The 27,251-nt window shown below is 42.5% G+C and overlaps 1 protein-coding gene across 2 annotated transcripts; it reads left to right on the top strand.

Annotated features, from left to right (window-relative positions):
* Window positions 1-299: 299 nt before the first annotated feature.
* Window positions 300-26,167, top strand: LOC146361630 (protein NLRC3-like). 2 transcript variants are annotated; one of them, XM_084921427.1, is made up of 9 exons: window positions 300-435; window positions 8,266-8,391; window positions 14,075-14,153; window positions 14,316-14,544; window positions 14,706-16,437; window positions 17,103-17,276; window positions 19,338-19,511; window positions 24,530-24,576; window positions 24,752-26,167. In XM_084921427.1, the coding sequence occupies exons 2-9, from the start codon at window positions 8,303-8,305 to the stop codon at window positions 24,904-24,906; spliced, it is 2,679 nt and encodes an 892-aa protein (XP_084777553.1). In that variant the 5' UTR covers window positions 300-435; window positions 8,266-8,302; the 3' UTR covers window positions 24,907-26,167. The 2 variants fall into 2 exon arrangements, with proteins under 2 accessions (XP_084777553.1, XP_084777554.1); XM_084921428.1 differs by lacking the exons at window positions 24,530-24,576; window positions 24,752-26,167 and adding an exon at window positions 19,649-21,083.
* The last annotated feature ends 1,084 nt before the right edge of the window (window positions 26,168-27,251 follow it).

The following is a 27,251-nucleotide window of genomic DNA, read 5'->3' as shown; positions in this document are numbered from 1 at the left end:
TCAGCTCTGATTCACTTTGGTTTTCAACAGAAATTTTTGTTTGCTGCCTGAAGTGGCTTCTTCCTCACTGTAACACGTTACTCACTGGGCTGCCATAGGTTAAAAAAAAACATATATATACGGCAAAAGACACTGTGTTCCAGTGTTGAAACGCTGCAGGAAGAAGAACAAAAGCGTCGTCACAGATGTTTGTTTCAAAAAAACTGGAAAATTAGGAGAAATAAATCTCCCTTAGGCAGCCTTCCAGCTGTTTGAGGAAAGATTTGGGGATTTCCGAGGTACACTTGAATGCATCGTCGATCCTTCTCTCTGAAGTGTAGATATAGAGACCGCAGTGTTTTTGTCACAGGACCCCTCTTTTTGCGTTTCCTTCTTTCTCAGATTCATGAACTTTGTGTCGCATATAATCGTCTCAGTGTGAAGCTCCACCTGAAGGTAATGTTAGTAGTCTGTAATGTGTTTTTTTCCCTGGCTAACATCAGCTGTGCGCAGCTTAGTTTCAGCTCAAACAGCAGAAATCCGCCGCTCTATATCACGGTAACGGACTCTCAGCTGGACCACCGAGGCCGAGCGCTAAACGCTCTTCCTCCTTTAAGTGTTTGTGTCTGTACAACATAAGAACACAAGAAGTAAAACTAGTTACAACTTTTTTCTATGTTGAAGCCTGGAGTTCAGTATTCTATCATCGTTTTATGGAAGTTTCAGTTGTTGGTTTAACTACAGTAATAGTTTTAGTAATAACTATGCACTGAATTATTATTTTCATTTTCATGAAGCACTTGAAAGCAAGAGTCCAAATTCTTCTGATAATGCCAGTCGTTGCTGTGACTTTGTATGTTATATTGGTATTTATATATTTTAACTAGTATCTGCAGTAGCTTTAAGAGATTAGCATAATGTTGTGGATGTTATTTTCCATCCATAACATTCTTACATTTTTATTATGGATAAAAGCACAAAGCTTGAAATAGGAGGAGGAGGAGAGAGAGAAACAAGTCAACATCATTGTCATAAAGCCAACTGGTTTTATAACAGTGATGTGATAACAATAAAATGATTCATTGACGATGGTTTCACGTGACCAAGTAGTGCATTATACGATCATGGAATATGCATTTTTTCCAGCATCCTTGTCGAATAACCTGTTAAAATTACTTCATTTTGTTTTAGTGGCATCATACCATAATTTTTAAGCTGGAAACAACATGTTTATGTAATTGCCAGTGAAAAGAGAGAGCGAGGAGTGTGGAGAAAGAGGATTTTACAAGATCCGGAAGGACTAGGTGAGCAATGTTAAGTGGAAAACAATAAGTAACAATAACAATAAGTCAAAAATAAGCCAAAAAATAAATATTTACATGCATGCACAAGGCTTTGTGTGCGTTTCAGTGGCACACTTAAATAGGGGTACATCATACTTGATGTATAATGACTATTTAAAATAGAGGTGATGGTATTTGAAAAATCTCTCCCCAGTTTGTTTCATGCTCAGGTGTATGGAGTGGCAGACTGTTTTTCCAGTGTCTGTCCTGAACAATGCTACTTAAGTTTCTTGATGAGTTGGTAGACTGTCCTCATGTGGTTAAGAGGCTAAAGCAATACAGTGCATGCTTTTTCTATGATGTTTTTTAACTTTTAACAGAATCAGAATACTTTATTGATCCCTGGGGGAAATTATTTTTTTTTGTTACAGTGCTCCATTATAAACCAACATTAACAAGACAGACAATACGCTAACTAAGAATAGTACAATATACACACACACACACACACACACACACACATATATATATATATATATATATATATATATATATATATATATATACATAAGTCACTCATTAATAAATAGCTGGAAAAGAAACGTGTAGTTGTAGCAGTAACCAGTGTGTTAAGTGGATGCGTTGTACAGGGAGATGGCCACAGGCAGGAAAGATTTCCTGTGTCGTTCAGTGGTGCTTTTCGGTACTCTCAGTCTCTCACTGAACGTGCTCCTGTGACTGACCAGCATGTCATGGAGTGGGTGGGAGGTGTTATCCAACATTGTCCAACATTGTCTTTATTTTGGACAACATCCGCCTCTCCGACACCACCTTGAGGGAGTCCAGCTCCATCCCCACAACATTACTGGCCTTACGGATTAGTTTATTGAGTCTGTTGGCATCTGCTACCCTCAGCCTGCTCCCCCAGCATGCAACAGCGTAGAGGATTGCACTGGCCACAACAGACTTGTAGAAAATCCTCAGCATTTTCTGGCAGATGTTGAAGGACCTCAGTCGCCTCAAAAAATAGAGACGACTCTGGCCCTTCCTGTAAAGTGCTGTGGTGTTTTTAGCCCAGTCCAGTTTATTGTCAATGTGTACTCCAAGGTATTTATAGTCCTCCACAATGTCAACACTGACCGCCTGGATTGAAACAGGGGTCAAGTGTTTCCTGGTCTTCCTGAAGTCCACTATCAATTCCTTGGTCTTTGCCACGTTGAGCTGCAGATGATTCTGCTCACACCATGTGACAAAGGAGTCGACCGCAGCCCGGTACTCTGTCTCATCATCCCTGCTGATGCATCCAACCACCGCGGAGTCATCAGAAAACTTCTGAAGATGGCAGGTCTCTGTGCAGTGGCTGAAGTCTGTGGTGTAGAGGGTGAAGAGGAAGGGGGAGAGGACAGTCCCCTGTGGTGCCCCTGTGTTGCTGATTACCTTGTCAGAAACACACTGTGGGAGACGTACATATTGTGGTCTTCCTGTCAGGTAATCAACAATCCAGGACACCAGAGAAGCATCCACCTGCATCGCTGCTAACTTATCACCCAGGAGGGTCGGCCTGATGGTATTGAAAGCACTAGAAAAGTCAAAAAACATGACCCTCACAGTGCTCACCGGCTGGTCCAGATGGGTGTAGACACGATTGAGCAGGTAGATGATGGCGTCCTCAGTTCCGAGACGAGGCTGATAAGCGAACTGAAGGGGATCCAGATGTGGTCTTACTATGGGTCGCAGCTGGTCCAGGATGAGCCTTTCCAGGGTCTTCATGATGTGGGAGGTCAGTGCCACGGGCCTGTAATCCTGAGGGCCACTGGGACGTGGCGTCTTTGGTACAGGGACAAGGCATGATGTCTTCCACATCACTGGTACCCTCTGCAGACTCAGACTCAGCATAAACAGTTCATGAAAGACTCCACACAGCTGGGGGGCACGGGTCTTGAGGACGAGGGGACTCACTCCCCAATGGCCACTCCCCAATGGCCCATTGTTCCCCAAAGGAACAATGGGCTGGGAGGTCAGTTCCTTAATCTTTGCATAATTAAGATTAAGGAACTGACCTCCTAGCCCATTGTTCCTTCAGTGGGCTGGTTTCAGTCATTATGCAAATGTGCTGTTTATAAGATTGGGGAAACCTGCAGTCAGTTGAGACTGAAGAAGTCACTTGGATGAGTGACGAAACGTTTCTCCCACAAAACGCTATGTCCAGATGAACAGAATCAACTTTTGGAGATTTACTTTCCTGGATGATTGAGAATGCATCAAGACGTAAATTCTAGAACCGCCTGTGTTTTACAGAGTTTGAAGATTCAGCCTGAAAGTATTCAGCGATTACTTGTAAAGAAATAACAATGAAGGCCATTTTTAGTTTTTAGCACATGGTGGTTTTTGTGGCTCAGCATATAGGACATTTTGCAAAAAAAGGTATCAGCTTTTTTGGGGCGACAGTTTGCAGCACTGACTCAAACCTTACCTTACTGTGGCACTTTTCGGATATCATGACCTGTTCCGGCATTTGCGGTTGATGGCTTGGCTGTTTGGATGGCTTGGCTGTGTACTCCAGTATTTACAAAGTACTGGAGCACACAATAGTGCATGTACATGCACATCTTCAGTAGAGTTAAAGGCTTGTAATATGTCAGGTTTAAATACTTCAGTTAACTGAGCACATAATCAAATGTTAGACTGACTTTACCACAGTGAAACATTCCATTTCTGCCTCTCATCGCTGTCAAACATTACATGTGTTTAACATCTCCTTGGATCTGTTCTGTTCTCTTTCCTCTTTATTTTACTGTGGAGTGGTTACTCTCTATTTCCATCTTACACACACACACACACACACACAAATTGGACTGGCAGTCGAATAATGATACCCAAATAAATTTTTAAAGATATTTCTATGCACTCTTTTATGTAACAGGCAAACATCTTTTTGTCTACAGATGATTGTTCGGAAAATGTTTCACAATAAGAGCATTGTTACAAAATGAACACTTTTTGTCCACTGAAATATTGAAGAGCTTTGAAACCGAAACAGTGTAATTCGGCATTTCGGTACAAATTCTACTCATCAAATAGAAGGATAGAGAAATGTGCAGTTACATCCCGGAGTGTGGTGTAACACAAAAGAGGCAATTTCTGTTCTTGGTTTTGTGTGGTAGCCAGTGAAGCTAAAGGTAGTATCACCACTGTTAGCAGCAGATTGTGCCGAGCAGCTGGAAAAACAGGATGGGTGGGTGATGGTAGTGAAGTGTAGTCCTAAAGAGAAGCCCTTCAGTACAAGTACAGGTTTCAAATTGTTTTTCCCCACTCAGCAACATACCTGCCAGGGAACAATCTCTGGTTATTGGCAATTTTGTTCTGAGACATGTGAAGCTAGAGTGGTGGCTAATGATAAATGTAAATTTGGTAAAATTAAAATTCACATCAGCAGTAATGGCTAAGTCAATTGGAGTTTGCTAAAATAAATATTGAATTGGTGTGTAACTTTGTCAAAACAATATCGGGCTCTGTAGTGTTTTTTCTGGCCACCTCCTCAGTTGGATCAGGAGTGAGATGTTTAGCTGCATGTTCCTTCAATTGATAGTTGTACTACCATTAATCATATTTAATTTTTAAATATGATAAACATATCTCTGTTAATGAGCTATGTGCTAAAGGCCTTAAGGTGGCAATAGTTAAAGCCATCACTTGACCGAACTGTTTTAACTAATTATAACTAACTTCCTTCTTAAAAAATTATTTAAAGAGTTGTCATTAAACAGCTAACTAATCATCTAGTATGGTTTATTTCAAGAGTTTCAGTCAGGTTTCAGAGCCCATCTCAGCACAGAAACAACTTTGGTGAAGGTTACAAATGTTCTTATGGACTCTGACAGTGGACTCGTCTCTGTGCTTGTCCTGCTAGACCTCAGTGTAGCGTTCGATACTGTTGACCTTAACACTTTATTACAGTGATTAGAGGATGCTTTAGCTTTTACAGGTACTGTACTGCAGTGGTCTGAATCATGTCTATCTAATAGGCTCAAATTTGTTCATGTGAATGGAGAGTTCTCTTCATACACGAAGGTTTTTTTTTTTCTTTTTTCTTTTTTTTTGCCTGTCTCATTTGGATCTTTAGCCATCAGAATTGTTGTCTGTAGGTCAATAAAGATGCCAAGCGGATTTACTTTACCAAGTCGATCATCATGGCCTTGCCATATTGGTCCATTTGATTGACCTTTATTATATTTATGTATTTATTTCTTTATTTTATTTTATTTTCGGTTGTTACAGACAGGACAGACAGGACTTGGGGATAGGAAAGGGAGAAAGAATGAAAGAAAGAGAGGGAGAGAAAGAAAAATAGAGGGGAGAAGAGATGGTGAGAAAGGGGGAAGAAAAAAAAAGAAAAACAAACAAATCACCTGGATTATCTGTATGGAGAAGAGAAGAAGAAGAGAAAACAAACAAAAAAAGCAACATAATAAATACTACACCATCACAATAAACTAGCTAACAGTAGATACTAAATATTAAATGTTATTGTGCAGTACACAAAATCGACAGCGCACAATTTGCTTTGAGGTAGCAGCCACGAAAGGTGTAGTTTGTGTCTGTGAACACCCGTGTGTACACCTGTGTGCACACCTGTGTGGATCAGCACGCTTGTATTCAAAAGGTTTCTCCATGTAGCGATCTGCTAGGGAGTGTGGGGAGCCATAGACCCGCCCTCAAGGGCATGAAGCAGGTATGGAAGAGATCCAGGCCCCAGACATCCAGAGGCCCTCAGAGCAAAGAGACCAAGGCAGACCAAAAGAGGGGGAACCGTGCCACTCTCTCGGAAAGAGCTGAGTAGAGCCCCAGATGAGGGGTCACCCAGCAGCCATGGAGCAGAGGCCAGAAGGGATTGCAGTGACATGCCCGCGGGCTCAGCCGGCAGCCAGCTGTGCCAGAGAGGACCACGAGGGCACCCCACCCCCCGGAAGGGGCCCAGCCGGCCACAGGCACCAGGCCCTGCCAATCGGCCACCAGGAGTGACTCGGTACATACATGAGCACCTAGCCCCAGACACCAAGAACCACCAACACACAAATGTCTGAGGGCATCAGCCACCGGCAGGGAGTGTGGTGAGGGGAGATAGGTCTCCATACCTCGGAGAGCCTGAGATGTTCCCAGAGAGGTTGAGTCTAAGACCCAACCTGACATATAGACACAGACGAACAGACACACGCAGACACAAATGTGCATTCCCACCCCCATATACACAAACAAATACTCGGCACTCACCCAACATGGAGACAGACACAAATAGACACTGTACACACATTCACACTCCCCAAACATACTCTATATCCCAGGTCCAGGTACCCCTGCCCCCAGAGGGGCAAACCGTACCTAGACCCAGGAGATGTAACCATTCTCTCTGGGGTGGAGGCAAGGAGACCGCCTCCTTATCTGCAGTAGCAGGGAGACCCTGCATCCCAGACCCCAATCTGACGGCCAGCACCTCCTCCCAGCCCCCCAGCCCCGGCGGTTAACAGAACGGGGGTGAGTGAAGACCCCAAACCTCCCTCCGCCCACTCATATGTAGTGTTGCAGCGTGCTGTTCTAAAGTGCATTTAAAACACAGGAGGGCATGGTGCTTCCTCCCAGAGAGCAGCACGGCTCCTCCCTTCATACACTAACGTTAATTATGGAGTTCCAGGGTTCAGTGGAATCCATCTGTTTGGGCTGGTTAGGGATGAGAGGATGGGAAAAAAAAGCTTGAAAATATTTGTAAATTTAAACATTGCAAATATCTGAAAGATTAGAAATGGAAAGATAAAATGCATTAGGTATTCGCCCTATGACAGCTGGGATAGGCTTCAGCAACCCCCTTGACCCTGAAAAGGATAAGCGGAAGTGAATGGATGGACGGATGGATGGTGTATAACTTTGCCAAAACAATCCTGGACTCTTTAGTTTTTTTCCAGCCACCTCCCCAGTTGGATCAGGAGTGAGATGTTTAGCTGCATAAATTCTATTAGGCATTAAGCTCACAGAAAGATGACCTGAGCAAGAAGAACAGTCTGAGGTTACTCTGTTTTATACTCCATTCTAGTCTGTGACATTAAGTGCACATAGCAACAACATAGCAACTACATTTCCTGTCATTTCCACTTCTCTGAGCTCACGTATGGGACAAATGCTAAACCACTAACTAACCACTAAGAGAAACATGGCTGTAACCACAGGAAGTGCAGCATTTTGATGAAAGCACGCACCTCTTGTGTTGACACAGGCAAGTATGTAGAGATGGCTTTCCTCTTGTCTTTCTGGGTTTCGATCAGAGTGGTCTGATCTTTTACTTTCTACAACACACACAATACACAAAAAAGCTTGTATGAAACTGAATCTTCCAAAATGTACTTTAACTTGAAAATGTACCAAATAGGTAGTAGTAATGAGTCAACATTCAGTCCACAATTATAGATGAATATGAGGTTCTTAGAATGAATTTTAATGAAACATCTTGTTAAAACTAACTCTATTTAATAGGGACATGGTCATTAAAAGCACTTGATGCCGCTCTCTACTGCATCTTTGCAGAGATTCAAAAAGGAAAAAAGAAAGTTTCTCTTTTTTAGTCACATTAAGTTCTCCAACATGTTTAGACGGTGGATCCTCTTTAAATCCTGGATCAGTTGAAAATGTTTTTCACACATGTTGAATTGACTTAATGTTAATTGACAGAAGCTTCCACTTCGAGTGAATCAGTGTCTGTCATTAAATGTATTGTGTGCGTCTGTCTGTGTGTTTTCGTGCGTGCTGGGCTGCTCCTTCATGGCTCCAGCTAGTGGACTGATAATAGAGGTAGAGCAGCTGATGGCAGCTTCCTCTGCCCGACACTGCTGTCTGACTGCATTCAGCTGACACTCAGATGAAGCGGAAAAGAAGCAGTTGATATTTGGACAGCACATATTATGGAAAGGAGGATTTCAGATGATGTGCACATGACTGATTTGTGTTTCCTCTGCAGGTGAAGGTAGAAAGTGTGTGAATGTGAATTCAGCAACATGGATCACTGTGAGGTCAGAGAGGAGGGAGTCCCTCCCTCTAAAACCACTCTGTGTGGGGAACATGGGAGCCAGACCAAAGCTCAGAGGTGAGATGCCCATCTTTAACTGTCCATGACTCTTCTCCATGTCACAGCTCAGCACTCACACCACTGCTCCATCGTTATTCACAGGAACCAACCTGGACTTCAATCCAGTGAATTTAGAACACACCAACTCTCTGCTATTAGTGACTTTGAACAAATTAACACCTTGATGTTGTTGGATATAAACTGCAGTGCAAACATGTAATTCCCTCAATCCCATTTAAACTGACTCTTTAAAAGTAGCTCTTTCTTTCCAAAGAACTGAAAACCCAGTTTGGCAAACAGAAAGTGATGCTTATGAGTTTTTTTCCATTAATCATGTTGTACTGTATGTTATAGAAAGTCAGAGAGGGGTTAATTCTCCACTTAAGTGAAAGAAAACACTAAGTGCAGAAACGACTTACTTATAAAACAGCGTGAACATCATTGTTAGTGGGTTCTTCTGAAAAAAAGTAAAAAAAAAACACTCTCATGATTGATTATACTCTAAACTCAGGCAACATTTTTTTAAATCTAGTTTTCACAGGAAACAGCAGCACACTGCTGTGTATGACTTTAATGGTAATTGTTTTCTTTCAGGAAATAGAAACAGAACATGGTTTGTTTTCAAGAGAAATCAAACATGAGCTTTTCCAGTCAATCAATAGTCTATATAAATATTTGAATTTTTCTTCAAACAAAAGTGTGATCCAGAGTTTATCTGAAGTGATTCTTGATCATTTCCAGACATTAAAAAGCAAAAATTAGTCCCAACCAGGCACTCTCAATTTTACTCCACTCTGAAAATCAAACAAAATTGACAATTTCATTTACATGTCCATTAAAGTCTGTTCCAATCACAACTCTATTTAGCCTGGAGATACTCTTTACCATTTCATCCAGCTTACTCCAGTCTTGGTCTTTATCTTCTGACTTATATCTACTTGTGGGGCATATGCGCTGAGATTACCTCCTTGCCTTACTTTTCTCTGGTCTCCTGCCCAGACAATATATCTTCCTTCATTCTCTCCATCATATAAGCCAGCTCTATTTTTTTTCACCAATCATAGTTAATACATTTAAAGTCCTTACTCTTGTGGTGGCAGATTTCTTTTCTCATGTATTAATCACATATTTAATCATATCACTTTAGTATAGCAAGATCCCTCCTGTCACCTGTTTGCATGCATGTAGAATGTTATCACAAGTGGGCCCCAGGGTTTACTGTACCTTCACAGAGGGTCTATTATAGACTTGAAGATCTCCAGACATCCTGCTCTTAGGGAGGTGACAGCCAAGCAGAAAACAAGGTCATAATTCTCTCTATGAGGGAAGAGGTTTTAAGGATGGGGCTGATGGTATAGCCTCCCCGTGACAGGGGCCAACATGTAAGAGTTTGTGGAATGTCTCTTTCTGTCTCTGTATATAATGTGCAAGGGCGGTGGCCACGATTCAGAGATCACCCTGGTGTTTGACTGGGGTGGTTCTCTCCACATTGCAATGTATTAATTAAACCACTTTAAATCAAACTCACTGGGTGTGTTGCAGGTTATTGTTAAAATTTCCACAACACTCTCACGTCCACCCTCCGGCCTTTCCTTCTCTCTCACTGCCTCCTAACATGCCTCCCCTGTCTGCTATTCCTTTGTCTTCAGCCAGCAGTTGCACAGTTTTGACTGGCAACCTGTAGACAACAGCATCAATGGTGCTTGTTGTTAACCTGAGGTCTGACTAATGTAAAATCTGGAAATGGAAATCTGAATTTTTAGTACAGTTTCTTACACAGATATGAGCTTCCAAAAAGGTACATTCCACAGCTTTGGGAATTATGGAGGCAGCTCTCTTAGAAACTTTGCAGACTTGATCGCTTTCCCCTGTGCCTCCCCGAACATAGTATTCAGTTCACTATTGCACTGCAGTTCAGTGAGTTCAGTTTACAGCATGGTGGGGAGATTCCACATAGCTGAGAAGGGTTCTGCAAACAGCTGGGAAGAGTCACAGTATGCCTCGAAGTCACCAAATCACTATTCAATCTCTCATTGCAGGTTTTCAATAGCAGACAGATGCGTTTTGCATAGTCTCAGTTTTGTGGCAAATCTTTCACACTCTCATAGGCTGCTGCGATGAGCTGTCTAAGACATGGCAGCTTTAGGTTCAGAATTTTTAGCTCATGTGTAATGTCCACAAGGAATGCCAAATCCATTATCCAATTTGGATCATCCAACTCAAGAACATCCACTTTTCCAACTTCCATGAATTTCTTGGCTTTAGCTCTTAACTCACAAAATCTCCTCAACACATGCCCCCTCCTGTGCTAATGCACCTCAGTAAACTATGGAGCTTGGAAAGAAAAGCGTCTGGACTTCTTTGAGTTGTTTGAAGACGTTTCACCTCTCATCCGAGAAGCTTCTTCAGTTCTAAGGGTCAATGGTGGAGAGTCCCAGATTTAAACCCAGTGGGAGTTTCCCCCCAAAGAGGGACAAAGAACCCCCTGATGATCCTCTACCTAATCACATGAGCCAAGGTGTGAAAGCGGGTGTGGGTCCCAATCAGCCAGGGTTTTGGGTGAGCTCATTGTGAAACCTGGCCCCACCCTATCATGTGATTTCCTGAGGTCAGATGGCCCAGGATATGAGTGGGCGTTAAGGCGTCTGGGAAGGGATCTCAAAACTGGATTATAGATGGCAGACAGTTGGTGTTGTAAACCACCGCCTCTGTTCAAAGATGGTCGCTCACAGTGGACGTGAAACATCTTCAAGCAACTCAAAGAAGTCCAGACGCTTTTCTTTCCAAGCTCCTTAGACTACGATGACCTGGATGACTGAGAACCTTCACAGACGCACCTCAGTAAAGTACCATACAATCCCTCAATTTCCTCCAAAAACGCCCTGAACCTGCGGCGTTGTAAACCTCTGGACCTGATGTAGTTGGAGAGTTGGACAGGAACAATATGAGGGAGGTCTGGAATGGTGTGAAAACCATCACAGGCCACAACACCAAGAACAGCACAGTGGGGGGGACTGTGGAGAAGGCAAACAAACTCAACAACTTCTTCAACAGGTTTGACCAGCCCACAACCCTCCCCACCCTCACCTTTACTACAGAGCCCTCTCCCTACTCTCCTACCTCCCTCGCTTCCCCCCCTCCCTGACACTATGACACCCCCCTCCTCCAAACCCTCTCTCAACAGCAGGACACCCCCCCCCCCCCCCCCCCTCCTTCCAATCATCTCCCAGTGTCACAGTGTATCAGGTCAGGAGACAACTGAGGAAGCTTCACCCCAGGAAGGCAGAAGGCCCAGACAGTCCTAGGATGCAACGAGTCTTCAATCTCAGTCTGCGACTGGGGAGAGTGCCCGCCCTATGGAAGACATCCTACATCGTCCCGGTCCCCAAAAGGAACCGGCCCAATGAGCTGAATGACTTATGACCAGTGGCACTGATGTCACATCTTATGAAGACTCTAGAGCAGCTCTTCCTCAACCTCCTCCGACCACAGGTACAACATGCCCAGGACCCACTACAGTTTGCATACAAGGCGGATGTCAGAGTGGAGGATGCCATCCTGTACCTCATACATAGAGCCCACTCACACCTGGACAAGGGAAAAGGCACGGTCAGGATCCTGTTTCTTGACTTTTCAAGTGCCTTTAATACCATCCGGCCCTGTCTGCTTCAGGAAAACTAAACAGGATGCAGGTGGACCCCTGCCTGGTCACCTGGATCTCAAACTACCTCACAGACAGACCACAGTACGTCAGGCTGAAGGACATCACGTCTGACACTGTGGTCAGCAACACAGGAGCACCACAGGGAACTGTGCTGTTCCCTCTTCTCTTCACCCTGTACACCTCTGACTTCTGCTACAACTCTGAATTATGCCACATTCAGAAGTTTGCAGGCGACACAGCCATCATGGGGTGTATCTGGGATGATCAGGAAGAGGAGTACAGAAGTCTGGTGAAGAACTTCGTCACATGGAGTCACACAAACCACCTGCAACTCAACACCTCAAAGACCAAGGAACTGGTTGTGGACTTCAGGAGGTCCAGAGCAGGTCTACTGCCGGTTCAGATAGAGGGACAGGAGGTGGAGGTGGTCAACACATACAAGTACCTCGGGTTGTGGGTGGACAACAAGCTGGTCTGGTCATGCAACACGCAGCACCTGTATAAAAAAGGCCAAAGCCGACTGTACTTCCTCAGGAGGCTGAGGTCTTTTAACAGCAGGAAGCTCCTGAGGATGTTTTACCAGTCGGTGGTTGCTGGAGTACTTTTCTATGCTGTGGTGTGCTGGGGGAGCAGCACAGCAAAGGACTCATCCAGGCTGGAAAAACTGATCAGGAAGGCTGGCTCTGTGGTCGGCATGAAGCTGGACACTCTGGTGACAGTGGCAGAGAAAAGGACACTAAAGTAACTGCTGGACATTATGGGCAATGCTGGGCATCCTCTGCACACGGCCATAAACAACCAGAGGAGTCTGTTCAGTGACAGGTTGCTTCTCCCAAAGTCAAGAACCAACAGACTTAAAAACTCCTTTGTCCCACATGCCATCAAACTGTTTAACTCCTCTCTAGAGGGGAGATGGAGGGGAAACAGGAGGACAAAGGAGGGGGGGTGCAACTAAGCTGTAGTGCCTTTTCACTGTGCAATACTTTTTGTTACTATCCAACGGTGCAATAGACTCACAATACGTGAAATGTGCAATTCCCTTGTATTCTTATTCCTATTTATTCTATTTATCCCTTTTGTATACTCTGTATTTATATATGTCTCTGTATTTATATATGTGTATATATGGTATATTTCTTTATCTAATCTAATCTAATCTAATCTAGTTTATGCATTTTAGGATTTACAGACATGACTTCAAGCATTTTCTGCACAGTGCATGTTGATGTAAACGTCAGTGTCATGGATAATGCTGTGTTCCAAAACACACCTAGTTGCTCAATTGCAAAGAACAGCTGCAGAAATATAACTTTAGCTTTGGTTTGGCCAAAAATGCAACACAAACTCAGCAACTCTTCTGTCAACTCTGTGTGAGCCAAGTGTTTCTGACCTCTGCTTTGAAGTTTAACCAGGATATATATTTTGAATTTTTCTTCAGTAAATTAGAAGAAAACAGATCAGACATCCAGTGTACCAATATTCATTCCCATTCCAATATCTCATAGATATTAAATTGGTGCAGTTTACTGAAAATATTAGATATGCCACAATACTATTAATGTTGGTTATTGAAAAAGTGTTCTTTAAAAAAGAGACGAGATTGTGGCATTTAAAATTAATGTAAAGTTGATTTCACAAGTTATTGTACAAAAGAAAATAATCTGAGGTTGTCAGAAGAGAGCTACTCACAGTTTTGTCATGAACTGGTTCTTCAGTTGCTTGTCATCTGTACCACACTAATCAGCCTGGTTTGGAAGGCTGATGGTAAGGTGCTGGAAGAGAGATTGGTCGGTTATTGGATATTAGATAATTTTTTTTGGTTTTATACTGACTTCTTCTTATTCACGTGTTATTGGAGCACTGTAAGTACTTGAACTCAATACAAAATACTAAGCTGAGCTGTTGATTCTCAGTGGATTCAGAAGGACTAGTAAACCTTTACAACTATAGGGAATCATCTGAATCACTGTCTTAAAAAAATTCACTTACTGAATTTTTACTCTGTGCTTGAACTAATTCTTGATGATTCCTCCTCAGAGTGGACCAGGAGAGCTCAGAGGTTCCCAGTGATCAGTCTGCCCAGCAGAGTCAGACACACCTGGACTCCATAATTACGGTCTGTACATGTACAACAACTACTTTTACATCTATTCTGTTCACAGTCATCTCCATGCTGCTCTTTGTAGACCAGTGGATTGTCAGTGTGTCCAACATGGATCTGATGTTTGGCTCCATGACTTAAGCCTGATTGGGTCATTCATAAATTATTCTGTTCCAGCTGCTGGAGGACAACATCATCACTTTTGTGAAGAATGAGGTGAAGATGATTCACAAAGTTCTGAGCCAAGATTACCCAACATATTTTGAGAGTGAGAGGGAGGAAGAGGAGGGGTTGGAGGATGAGGATGAAGAACAGAGGTGGAGAAGCAGAGAGGCATTTGTAATGATCGCATTGAACTTACTGAGGAGAATGAAGAAGGAGAAGTTGGCTGACAGTTTGCAGAACAGTAAGAGGATTTCTCTCAAAATGTAAACTCCTGAATGAATGGGACATTTAATAATCTCTCAAGAGATGGACCAACATGTAGTCAAATGGACATGTCTTAGAGAAAGGAAACTGGACCGTCCCTTTACAAAACGTGAACTGATAATCTGCTTTTCTTTTCAGAATATCTTGCTTCAGTTTGTCAACGCAAACTTAAATCTAATGTGAAGAAGAAGTTCCAGTGTGTTTTAGAGGGGACTGCTAGAGTAGAAAACCCAACCCCTCTGAATCAGATCTACACAGAGCTCTACATCACAGAGGGAAGAACTGCAGAGGTCAATGATGAACATGAGGTCAGACAGATTGAAACAGCATCCAGAAAACAGTACAGACAGGAAACAAGAATCAGAAAAGAAGATATATTCAAAGCCTCACCTGGAAGAGATAAACCAATCAGAACAGTGCTGACAAAGGGAGTGGCTGGCATTGGGAAAACAGTCTTAACACAAAAGTTCAGTCTTGGCTGGGCAGAAAACAGAGCCAATGAACACATCCACTTCACATTTCCATTCACTTTCAGAGAGCTGAATATGTTGAAAGAGGAAAAGTTCAGCTTGGTGAAACTTGTTCATCACTTTTTTACTGAAACCAACGATGCAAGAATCTGCAGCTTTGAAGACTTCCAGGTTGTGTTCATCTTTGATGGTCTGGATGAGTGTCGACTTCCTCTGGACTTCAACAAAAATGAAATCCTAACTGACCCTAGAAAGTCCACCTCAGTGGATGTGCTGCTGACAAACCTCATCAGGGGGAACCTTCTTTCCTCTGCTCACCTCTGGATAACCACACGACCTGCAGCAGCCAATCAGATCCCTCCAGAATATGTTGACTCAGTGACAGAGATCCGAGGGTTCACTGACCATCAGATGAAGAAGTACTTTAGGAAGAGATTCAAAGAAAAAAAGCAGGCCAGCAGGATCGTCTCCCACATCAAGGCATCACGAGGCCTCCACATCATGTGCCACATCCCAGTCTTCTGCTGGATCACTGCTACAGTTCTGGAGGATGTGCTGAAAACCAGACCGGGAGGCAAGCTTCCCACAACCCTGACTGAGATGTACATCCACTTCCTGGTGGCTCAGGCCAAACTGAAGAAGGTCAAGTATGATGGAGGAGCTGAGACAGATCCACACTGGAGTCCAGAGAGCAGAAAGATGATTGAGTCTCTGGGAAAACTGGCTTTTGATCAACTGCAGGAAGGAAACCTGATCTTCTATGAATCAGACCTGACAAAGTGTGGCATCAATATCAGAGCAGCCTCAGTGTACTCAGGAGTGTTCACACAGATCTTTAAAGAGGAGAGAGGACTGTTAAATCTGCTGGAAGGACAACAGAAGACCTCCATATGGTCTAAATTGTTTGCAAAACAAGATTTAAGAGATGTAGAATCTGCAGTGACATTTTTCTACCACAGTGCTGTGGACAAGGCCTTACAGAGTCCAAATGGACACCTGGACTTGTTCCTCCGCTTCCTTCTTGGTCTTTCACTGCAAACCAATCAGACTCTCTTACGAGGTCTACTGACACAGACAGGAAGTAACTCACATTCTTGTCAGAAAACTGTCCAGTACATCAAGGAGAAGATCAGTGAGGCTCTGTCTGCAGAGAAAAACATCAATCTGTTTCACTGTCTGAATGAACTGAATGATCATTCTCTAGTGGATGAGATCCCACGGTACATGAGTTCAGGAAGTCTTTCCACAGATAAACTGTCTCCTGCTGAGTGGTCAGCTCTGGTCTTCATCTTACTGTCATCACGAAAAGATTTGGATGTGTTTGACCTGAAGAAATACTCTGATTCAGAGGAGGCTCTTCTGAGGCTGCTGCCAGTGATCAAAGCCTCCAACAAAATCGTGTAAGTATATTTGTGCTCATCCTTTAATTTTTTAAAATTCTTCCTAATGTTGATTTTAATTATAGAAAGGCTTCCATGAATAATTCAAAAACCTGAACAGTGTGATGGTAAATGGATTGGTTCTTATACAGTGCTATTCTACTCTGAGCACTCAGCGCTTTCTACAACTTGCCTCTTTCACCCATTCACACCAATTTTGCACATGCACTTTTTATTCCCTTTTTCAGTAAGTTCTTTCAAGCTAACATTTAAACACATGCTGGCTTCAACTGAGCAGACTGGCCAAGCAAATTACATTTGTTATGTTGCAAGGCAGTTTCTGTTGCTAGATATAAGAAAATTCTCTCTCGCTGATTCTTTCTCCACCTCCTCCACAACTTTAAGTTTTTCTCTGAAAACATTTATAATTGGTGTTTTTTCTTTGGTGGAGCAAACTGTTGCTACATCTTCGTCTGTTGTTAGTGCGCAAAGTTCAGGTTTGTCTTTTTTTTCTCTGCTATGATGGTATTGTAGTTAGAGAGGAAAGAAATGCTACAGAGGCTCCTGTGCCACTGGGTTTGTTTTTATCTGGGCAACCAGTTGTCATAAATTGCAGTGGATCAGTGCTAACCATTCATCATTAAACATTATTTAATCTGCCAACAAATATCTTTTTTTTTCTTCAGAATGAGTCTCTGTAACCTGTCAGAGAGAAGCTGTGAAGCTCTGTCCTCAGTTCTCAGCTCCCAGTCTTCTAGTATCAGAGAGCTGGACCTGAGTAACAGTGATCTCCAGAATTCAGGAGTAAAGCTTCTATCTGCTGGACTGAAAAATCCACACTGTACACTGGAAACTCTCAGGTCAGGATTCAGACTTTCCACTTTTGGTAATTTTAATCCTATTGCCTAAAAAGGCTATTTTTCACAGAATTGCCAAGTATGTGTGAATTATTTGTATCTCAATTTCTGCCTGGAAAACTTTTCCATATTCACATTTTTTTTAGTTTTTAGTTTGTAAAAATGACTCATGAACATGACACTGGAGAGAAAAAAATCTATCTAATGATTTTTCATGTGCTGTTTGGTGTAAAAATGCACTTTTTAATCTACTTTCGCTTTCTTTTCTTACTGGAAGAAAGAAAGTGTCCAGAATCCATGTTTTTAGGTGCCTAATAGGCATTAATAAAAATGACTGCATATTGAACATCTTAAATACATGGCTGTATAATATAGTGAGTTACACATATACTGAACAAGCATAAGATCCAGTCATTACTAACTTGCTTAGTAATGACAACAACATTATCATCCTTCAGCCACACAATGATAGGTGAGCGGTTTTGCTAAACCAGAAAGAGTATCATGAGAAATTTTTATCACCACTCAGTGACAAAAATACTTTTTGAACCCCTGAAATGAGACCCAGGAAATGGTTACAGGAAGAAGGTAATAGACCTGTCTGAAGCAGTTAGAAAAATACAATGCTATTCACTGGACCTCATAGAGATGTCAGTGTGGAGGAAAAATCAATTGAACTTTTTTTATTTATATAGCTCCAACAACAGTCGCCTCAGGTGCTATGTTGTAAGGTAGCCACTACAATATACCATACAGCAGTGGAAATGGGCTTCCTCCAAAGGGTGGCTGGCCTCTCCCTTAGAGATGCGGTGAGAGATTCGGCTGGGAGGGGTTCAGAGTAGAGCCGCTGCTCCTCCACATCGAAAGGAGCCATTTGAGGCGGTTGGGGCATCTGACAAGGATGCCTCCCAGGCACCTCCTGGGTGAGGTGTTCCATGCATGTCCCATCGGGAGGAGACCACAGGGCAGACCCATAACATGCAGGAGACATTATGTCTCTCAGCTGGCCTGAAAACGCCTTGGTGTTCCCCTGGACAAGCTGGAGTAGGTGGCTAGGGAGAGGGAGGTCGGGGCTTCTCTTCTTAGGCTGCTTCCCCCACGAAATGACCCCAGATAAGCAGATGGATGGATGGATTATTAATTCATGTACTAACAGAGACTTAATGTTTAATAATCCACATTTCATTGTTTTACTCTTTGGTGCTGTTAAGGATACTGTGTTGTTCATGTTAATCACATTTTGGTGTGAGTCTCTCATCTCAGAAGGAGAGAAGGAGAGAGAAGAGCAAATTAGTCATCATTCAAGGATTTGGCCTGGAGAGTCCACAGGTATAGTGAGTAAGGCCAGAGGAGCAGCCACCGCCCAAAACTGTGGACTTACACATTGTTTTTGTATTTGTCTGTCTATTTTAAAAGTGAACACAGAGAAAGGTGCATCTCCACCTCCAGTTGTGCTTGTTCTCTCTAACCTCTCTCCTCTCAAAAATAAGAACAAAATCTGCATTAGCTCAGAGTAGGTTAATTAGATCATTCAAGTTATTTTTTCAATTTTTAATTTTATTTGATTTTGCTTTGCTCCTGCTAAATTCCAATATATTGCAATTAAAGTCTAAAATTTGTCTTCCCATCAACTGCATTACACCCAGTTAGTTACCAAGTGCACCAATCTAGAGGGGAGGTGCTATTAACGGTCCAGAACTGCAAGAACTTGTGTTTTGTGGAGTGTATGACAATACATTTCTTTACAGTTATCCTGCAATAGTCTTATGCTGCTGGGGCCTTCCCATGACGCACAAAGGGAGGAATCAGGGTCACCTGATCCAGAGCTACTTATATGCTTTATCAAAAAGGAAACTTTTAAACCTAATGATGAAAGTAGAGATTCTCAAAACTGGGAGCTGGCTCCAAGGATGAGGAGCCTGAAGGCTTCCTTTCACTACTCAACCACAAGTAAACTAGCAGTGTGAAAGCAAAGTGCTTTATTGGGGTGATATGGTACTGAAAGGTCTGAAGGGCCTAATTATTCAAGAACTTGTATGTGAAGATTGTTTTGTGTTTCTGTAGTGTGTCGGGCTGTCTGATCACAGACCAAGGCTGCAGTTATTTGGCTTCAGCTCTGAGCTCCAATCCCTCCTGTTTGAGAGAGCTGGACCTGAGCTACAATCATCCAAGAGGCTCAGGAATGAAACTGCTGTTGGCTGGACTGAAAGATCCAAGTTGGAGACTGGACACACTCAGGTATGGATGAGAATTTCTAATAAAGGAGGAAGAGCTGGAAACATTTTGCATCCTTTACTTAGTTCATGTGTCTTTCATGCAGATGTGACATGAGGAGTCGCATGTACAGTGACATTTTTTTCCTTTTCTCACAATAGAAATGCTAGTCTCGTTTAAAAATAACAAGCAAAATATATGTAGGTGCCTCCAAGCAGAACAATAATGATAATAATGAAAGCTTGGCAGCCTGGCATTGGGGTGGAGGACGCCATCATCTACCTCCTGCACCGAGCTCTAACTCACCTGGAGAAGCCTGGAAGCACTGTGAGGATCATGTTCTTTGATTTATCCAATGCTTTTAACACCATCCAGCCACGACTTCTGAGAGACAAGCTGGAGCTATCGGGAGTGGACCACCACATGTCCCAGTGGATACTGGACTACCTCACAGAACGTCCACAGTATGTGAGGACACAGGGCTGTGTCTCTGACACGCTGGTCTGCAGTACCGGGGCCCCACAGGGAACTGTGCTGGCACTGTTCCTCTTCACCCCCTACACTGCAGACTTCTCCATCAACTCCCCACACTGCCACCTACAGAAGTTCTCTGATGACTCTGCCATAGTCGGCCTCATCACAGGTGAGGACGACTCAGAGTACAGACAGTGGTCTCTGGACTTTGTGGACTGGTGTCAGCAGAACCACCTGCTGATCAACACCGGGAAAACCAAGGAGTTGGTGGTGGACTTCCGGAGACGCAGACCCACCACACTGACACCGGTGAACATCCAGGGAGTGGACATTGAGATAGTGGACTCTTATAGGTACCTGGGTGTTCACCTGAATAATAAACTGGACTGGAGCCACAACACCGATGCTTTTTACAGGAAGGGCCAGAGCAGACTCTACCTGCTGAGGCGGCTGAGGTCATTTGGAGTACAGGGAGCGATTTTAAAGACCTTCTATGACTCTGTGGTGACATGTGTCATTTTTTACAGTGTGGTATGTTGGAGCAGCAGTTTATCGGCAGCTGAGAGGAAGAGGTTGGATAAACTCATCAGGAAGGCCAGCTCTGTTCTGGGATGCACCCTGGACCCAGTGCAGGTGGTGGGAGACAGAAGGACTCTGGCCAAAATAACATCTCTGATGGACAGAGTCTCCCACCCCATGCATGTAGATGTTGCTGAACTGCAGAGCTCCTTCAGTGAGAGGCTGCTGCATCCTAGATGCATGAAGGAGCATTTCCGCAGGTCCTTCCTCCCTGAAGCTGTCAGACTGTACAATCAGAACCGCTCCCAACAAACATAGATGTTTACATCTGCGCTGTAACTGCAATAATTTAATCAACCGATTCGCACTACAACCTGGTTTGCCTCTTATCTGTAGTTACTTTTATTTAATTTAATAACTGTACAGTACTCTGTTTATAGTAACCATTGTCCATTTGTAAATATGTAAGAAAAATTGTGTATGTTTCTGTTCTGTGTCCTGTGTACTGTTTGTTTGTATATGTGTCTTTCTGGCTGCTGTTACAACCAAATTTCCCCTTGTGGGACAATTAAAGGATTATTCTATTCTATTCTATTCTATTCTATTGTTTACTTCCCCTTAAAATTCCAATATTTGCAAGGAAAATGCATTTGTGGGTTAAGCAACACAGATGAGTATGCGGGTTGCTCACATGGAAAAACTTGCCAGATCTTGTCTGCCACTGCCAAGCGGTTATTCTGTTATTGATTCTTGTTTGGTGTTTTTTTGTTTGTTTTGTTTATTTATTGTACTGAAGTCTAAAGAAATATTTTGTATTATTGGTAATTTAACCGTTTATTTAATTTCCTCTGGATCATCTGGGAGAGAGCTGTCAGTCATATCGTCCTGCAAACCTTCACCATGCTTGCTGTAGGTTGGACTTATTCCCAGTGGGTGAGAGGGTTGCTTGTTTAAAGTTATGTATGTCCATAAGTGGCATGTGGGATCAGGACACGTTAGAAAATAAATACATTGATTATTTATTTTGTAATCAGATAATTGGACCCGTGGCCATATAGTCTGGACACTTGGGTGACGAGAAGTCAACTGTGAACTGATCACCACCTGGTGGTGAGTTGGATTGGCTAGCACTGCAGGATGCTGAGCAGGACTGGCAAACCTTGGTCTAGAGGATGTGCACCAACTATAGGGGATCACAATCCCCAGCTTCCTTGGGAAAGTCTATGCAAGTTGCTGGAAAGGAATCCAGAAGTCGAACCTTTATGCTCAGTGTGATTCTTTTCAGGTTGCGAAATGCTAGACCACCTTTTTATCCTCCATCCATTTTTCTCCTCTACTTTTCCTTTTAAGTAGAGGAGAATATGGTGGGTGCTGGAGTCTACATCAGCTATCATAGGTCAAGATGCAGGTTATACCCTGGACAGGTTGCCAGTGTGTCGCAACCATGTGCACTCACATTCACACCTATGGGCAATTTAGAATTACCAATTAATCTAACCCCACTTACTACATGTCTTTGGACTGTGGGAGGAAGCCACCGTACCCAGAGACAATAAATGAAAATGCAGGGAGAACATGCAAACTCCACACAGAAACGCCCCAGCCAGATGAGTCAAACTCAAAACATTCTTGCTGTGAGGCAATAGTACTAACCACTGCACCCCCATGCTACCAGCTCTTTATCCTCTCAAGTATATTTGAGGGTCCATGGGAGTTTGTTCAACCAGTCTACATGTATTTTGACATGTAGACTGACTTGGACTTGGAGAATACAATCAACCATGTCTTTTGTGGGGGGGTGCTTTAGGAATATGGGGTGTCTGGCGAGAGCCATCTCTGTAAAGCTGTTGCAGGAGCTTGGGCCACCCTGCTACCAGAAAGTCGGATTCATTATTGGTGGGTTGTGGACTCCACCAGGGCTACTGATTCTATTAATTATTTTTATCAACAGAATTCTAAGTGTAGATATGTGGTGGAAGGCTTCCACTTTAATGGCCTCAAAATCTTATCTATGCTTTTTGTAGATGATGTGGTTCTGTTGGCTTCATCAGGTTCATTTATAATAAATAATAATAAAAACCGAGATTAAAACAGTGGGAAGACTTGAGAATTTAAAATTCATAACTCATAAAGGCTACCATGTTTTATCCATATTACATAAATTCCTCGCCAAAACAAACATGTCTTTAAGAGACCTTAAACACGACCACAGACTGTGCAGAGCTTAGAGATAGGGGCATAGTAGACCAGATGAAAAAAGGAAAAAAGTATTGCCCACTTAAACTGGTAACTGTTTTTGCCACCCTTCTACGCAAGAACTAAAGTTAAGTATTTCCAATAATTATTGATCACATTGATATGGAGAATTTTTGGCCCACTGTTCTTTGTAGAATTGTTTTAATTCTCCAACATATTGTCAGGTTTATGAACATTAATGATCAAGCCAAAGTATCTAAATAGGAATTCATTCTAGACTTTGACTAGGCAACTCAAGAACATCAATCTTTTGTCATTTTTTTTTACAAATAAATAACTGCAAAGTGGGGTGTGAGTAATTATTCAGCCCCCTTTGGTCTGAGTGCAGTCAGTTGCCCATAGACATTGCCTGATGAGTGCTAATGACTAAATAGAGTGCACCTGTGTGTAATCTAATGTCAGTACAAATACAGCTGCAGCAACAACAACATGAAGTCCAAAGAACACACCAGACAGGTCAGGGATAAAGTTATTGAGAAATTTAAAACAGGCTTAGGCTACAAAAAGATTTCCCAAGCCTTGAACATCCCATGAAGCACTGTTCAAGCGATAATTCAGAAATGGAAGGAGTATGGCACAACTGTAAACCTACCAAGACAAGGCCGTCCACTTAAACTCACAGGTCAAACAAGGAGAGCGCTGATCAGAAATGCATCCAAGAGGCCCATGGTGACTCTAGACGAGCTGCAGAGATCTACAGCTCAGGTGGGGGAATCTGTCCATAGGACAACCATTAGTCGTGCACTGCACAAAGTTGGCCTTTATGGAAGAGTGGCAAGAAGAAAGCCATTGTTAAAAGAAAACCATAAGTCCCGTTTGCAGTTTGCCGCAAGCCATGTGGGGGACACAGCAAACATGTGGAAGAAGGTGCTCTGGTCAGATGAGACCAAAATGGAACTTTCTGGCCAAAATGCAAAACGCTATGTGTGGCGGAAAACTAACACTGCACATCACTCTGAACACACCATCCCCACTGTCAAATATGGTGGTGGCAGCATCATGCTCTGGGGGTGCTTCTCTTCAGCAGGGACAGGGAAGCTGGTCAGAGTTGATGGGAAGATGGATGGAGCCAAATACAGGGCAATCTTGGAAGAAAACCTCTTGGAGTCTGCAAAAGACTTGAGACTGGGGCGGAGGTTCACCAGGACAACGACCCTAAACATAAAGCCAGGGCAACAATGGAATGGTTTAAAACAAATATATCCATGTGTTAGAATGGCCCAGTCAAAGTCCAGATTTAAATCCAATCGAGAATCTGTGGCAAGATCTGAAAACTGCTGTTCACAAACGCTGTCCATCTAATCTGACTGAGCTGGAGCTGTTTTGCAAAGAAGAATGGGAAAGGATTTCAGTCTCTAGATGTGCAAAGCTGGTAGAGACATACCCTAAAAGACTGGCAGCTGTAATTGCAGCAAAAGGTGGTTCTACAAAGTATTGACTCAGGGGGCTGAATAATTGTGTACACCCCACTTTTCAGTTATTTATTTGTAAAAAATGTTTGGACTCATGCATGATTTTCGTTCCACTTCTCACGTGTACACCACTTTGTGTTGGTCTTTCACGTGGAATTCCAATAAAATTGATTCATGTTTGTGGCTGTAATGTGACAAAATGTGGAAAAGTTCAAGGGGGCCGAATACTTTTGCAAGCCACTGTATGGATTGATGTGTATTTGTGAAAATATTGGACTGTTCCTTTATCAGTGTCAAACATTATGTGTGTGAGAGGGATGTAATGTCCATGTGTGCATGCTGAAAAAGACTGTGCTGGTCTGACCCCCCTCTTCCTTTCAGGGTGGAGCCTGCTGGAGTCCAATGGTTGAAACCAGGTCTGAGGAAGTGTAAGTGTGTTTTCAATGTGATTCATAAAAACAAAGCAGCACACATTCAACCATCTTCAAACTGTCACATCACTCATTTACATCTCTGATGTCAGGAGTCATCATGAAAGTGTCAATCAATGAACAGATGATGGATCAATAACTGCAGCTGGATTGTGTTTGTTCTCTCCATCAGATTCCTGTCAACTCACAATCGACACAAACACAGTACACACAAACCTCAAACTGTCTGACAACAACAGGAAGGTGACACGTGTGACAGAGGAGCAGTGTATGTGGACTGTCCTGCTGGCACTCTGTCCTTCTACAGAGTCTCCTCTGACACCCTGATCCACCTCCACACCTTCAACACCACATTCACTGAAACTCTTCATCCTGGATTTTTTGTCTGGTCAGGTTCCTCAGTGTGTCTGTGCTGAGTTGAGTGTAAAGAAGGTCCTCTTGTTAGAGAAACATTCTGACTGTTGAACAGATAGTTCAGTCTGTACATGTCTGTCTCTTTCACTCAGAAACACGTTTCCAAATTCATGGATTCAATCAGTTGATGTTTTAAACTGTTCTAAATGATTCCTTGCAAACTTCTTCCTCTTCAGTCTTTTAAAGATGGAAGCTATGATTATTCCAGGATCCACGTGTTGTTTTTCTGTATTTTTCCCCTTAAAGCTTCACAGTGAATATCACAGTGTTGAATGGACTCCACACACACAATGGTTGTGCTCACACATGTCAAGTTTATTTACCACACACTCTGGCCAGCACTGGTCAGCTTTTTTTTATCTCTCTTCTCTCGTCTCCTGCCTCACTAAGAAGGGAAAAGACCCTCATCAGTCCAAAAGCCACACGCTGTGTTCTCACCTGCCTCCGCGGCACCGCCCTGTTCAGCTCACTGCACCACTCCTCCCCTGCAGCTGAGCCAGGGACCACACCTCTACCACAACCAGTATGTTGTGTTTCTTTGAAGCTCAGTTAACAACCAGCTCCTCTGTATTTTCAACAAGTCTGAGCTTGTTAAAATGAATCCAAATGTTTGATTTCTCTTAATGTGATTTTTCCAACCTTTTACTGCTTTTACTGTTCCACTCATTTTTGGAAACTGTGATGGAAGCAGGACAGGAAGGAAGCTCTCAACAGGAGCAGATTTTCATATTAAGAGCACATTTGAATGGTTTTTGCTTTAATTTGTTGTCAAATCCTGAGAACAGACAGGCTGTTAGGATGCTCCACGACTGAATAAGTGGACATCCAATCATACTCAGTGTATAAATCATTAAAGACATTCAGCATCTCTCATGTTTCTGTTGTACTATAAAAATAGCTCCTTTAAAAACCGATCCAGTCAAAGAAGCATGAACTTCCATACTGATCAGATCAATATGTACAGTTCTGATATCACCAAGTCCTCAGATGTTTTATCACCCTCTGCTGGTGAGAAGATGAACTACAGGATGTCAGTTTTGGGGGGGGTTTAAATTTGTTTTCTGTGATCCTTATCTGTTTTGGATCCAATCTGCCATGCAAGTGGACTCCAACTTGGTCACAGTGTGTCCATAATCATGCTCCAAGTAAAACCACAAGATTAACCTTATAGTGTTGAAACAACAACAATTAAAAATTTGAGTAATAGTGAACCAGTTCCATTGTTTGTGGGCTCCTCGAGCTGAATCCAGCAGGTTATTTGGTGGACATTTAAACACTTAAACAAACAAGCACGCATCTATAAGTTGAACGTCTCCAAAATCCTTTAAACAATTGAACTTTATAGGGCAATTAGACTTATCCCTCTATGAAAACTCTCCAGCTGCTATAAAATGTTCAGATGAGTCTGAACAGGTGGTTTGTTCAGGCTCAGACTGTCTCTATGCCAGAAACAGTCTGAGCTGGAAACAAATCCGGTGGTTGTTTATTAATAGGATGCACAGGCCTCAGATTAACACTCTCAGCCCACAAATCCTCCGCTATGAAAGGAATATACAGGCCACCATCTGCAAATAAATAAATGGTCCACATTAAAAAAAAAAATACATATAAAATCATGTTAAAACTAAAAGAGAGTAATATGATAATAATATAATGTGGTCCTTATGAAGGAAAACACTCTGTCTTTCAGATTACTGAAAGTGGCTGAACTCAGCAGTACACTGGGGTTATAATTAAATTCAAACATGAATTCAATGGCAGATTAAAACGCTGTGTTTAGAGTAGTAAACACCAGAAAGCGGGATAGTCACGTGGTTTATGTAGACATCAAGTAAAATATTCAAGGAACAGTGTTGTCAATTCTTCTTCCTTAAGTTGTCAAACAATAATATGACAATAATTCAGACCAAAAGTCATCTTAAACTAGACAGGTAAATGTATCGAGACATTAAACAGATTTTTATGTTTTTATTAGCCTTCTTAAATCAATTAATTGATGTTATATAAAGTCTGTCATCGGTTCCTATCAGTGTGTGTAATAAAGAAACAGGATTAGTTTTGTTAACACAGCTAAATAAAGCATGAAAAGTATTTAGTATAGTTCCCCATTTAATCTTGGGCGATTATATTTTCAGAGATGGTGTCTAATTTTAAATTGACCCTATGTTTTTAGTCTCACTTTGAGTCCTCTGCCATCAGCTGAGCTGTGACGTAACACAGATGTTAACTGTCAGCATGGCACAAAGACTCAAAACTGT

This window comes from Perissodus microlepis, chromosome 23 (genome assembly GCF_051167445.1).
Source record: "Perissodus microlepis isolate ML-2025 ecotype Zambia chromosome 23, ASM5116744v1, whole genome shotgun sequence".
Lineage (NCBI taxonomy): Eukaryota > Metazoa > Chordata > Actinopteri > Cichliformes > Cichlidae > Perissodus > Perissodus microlepis.
The sequence above is the reverse complement of the archived record's forward strand: the minus strand, read 5'-3'. Positions and strand labels throughout refer to the sequence as shown.

Excerpts from the sequence above, each read along its gene's own strand:
- LOC146361630 (XM_084921427.1), top strand. The coding sequence starts at position 8,303 with ATGGATCACTGTGAGGTCAGAGAGGAGGGAGTCCCTCCCTCTAAAACC. Across the intron at positions 14,154-14,315 it reads ACCTGGACTCCATAATTACG|CTGCTGGAGGACAACATCAT; the intron begins GTCTGTACATGT and ends ATTCTGTTCCAG. Across the intron at positions 16,438-17,102 it reads AAAGCCTCCAACAAAATCGT|AATGAGTCTCTGTAACCTGT; the intron begins GTAAGTATATTT and ends TTTTTTCTTCAG.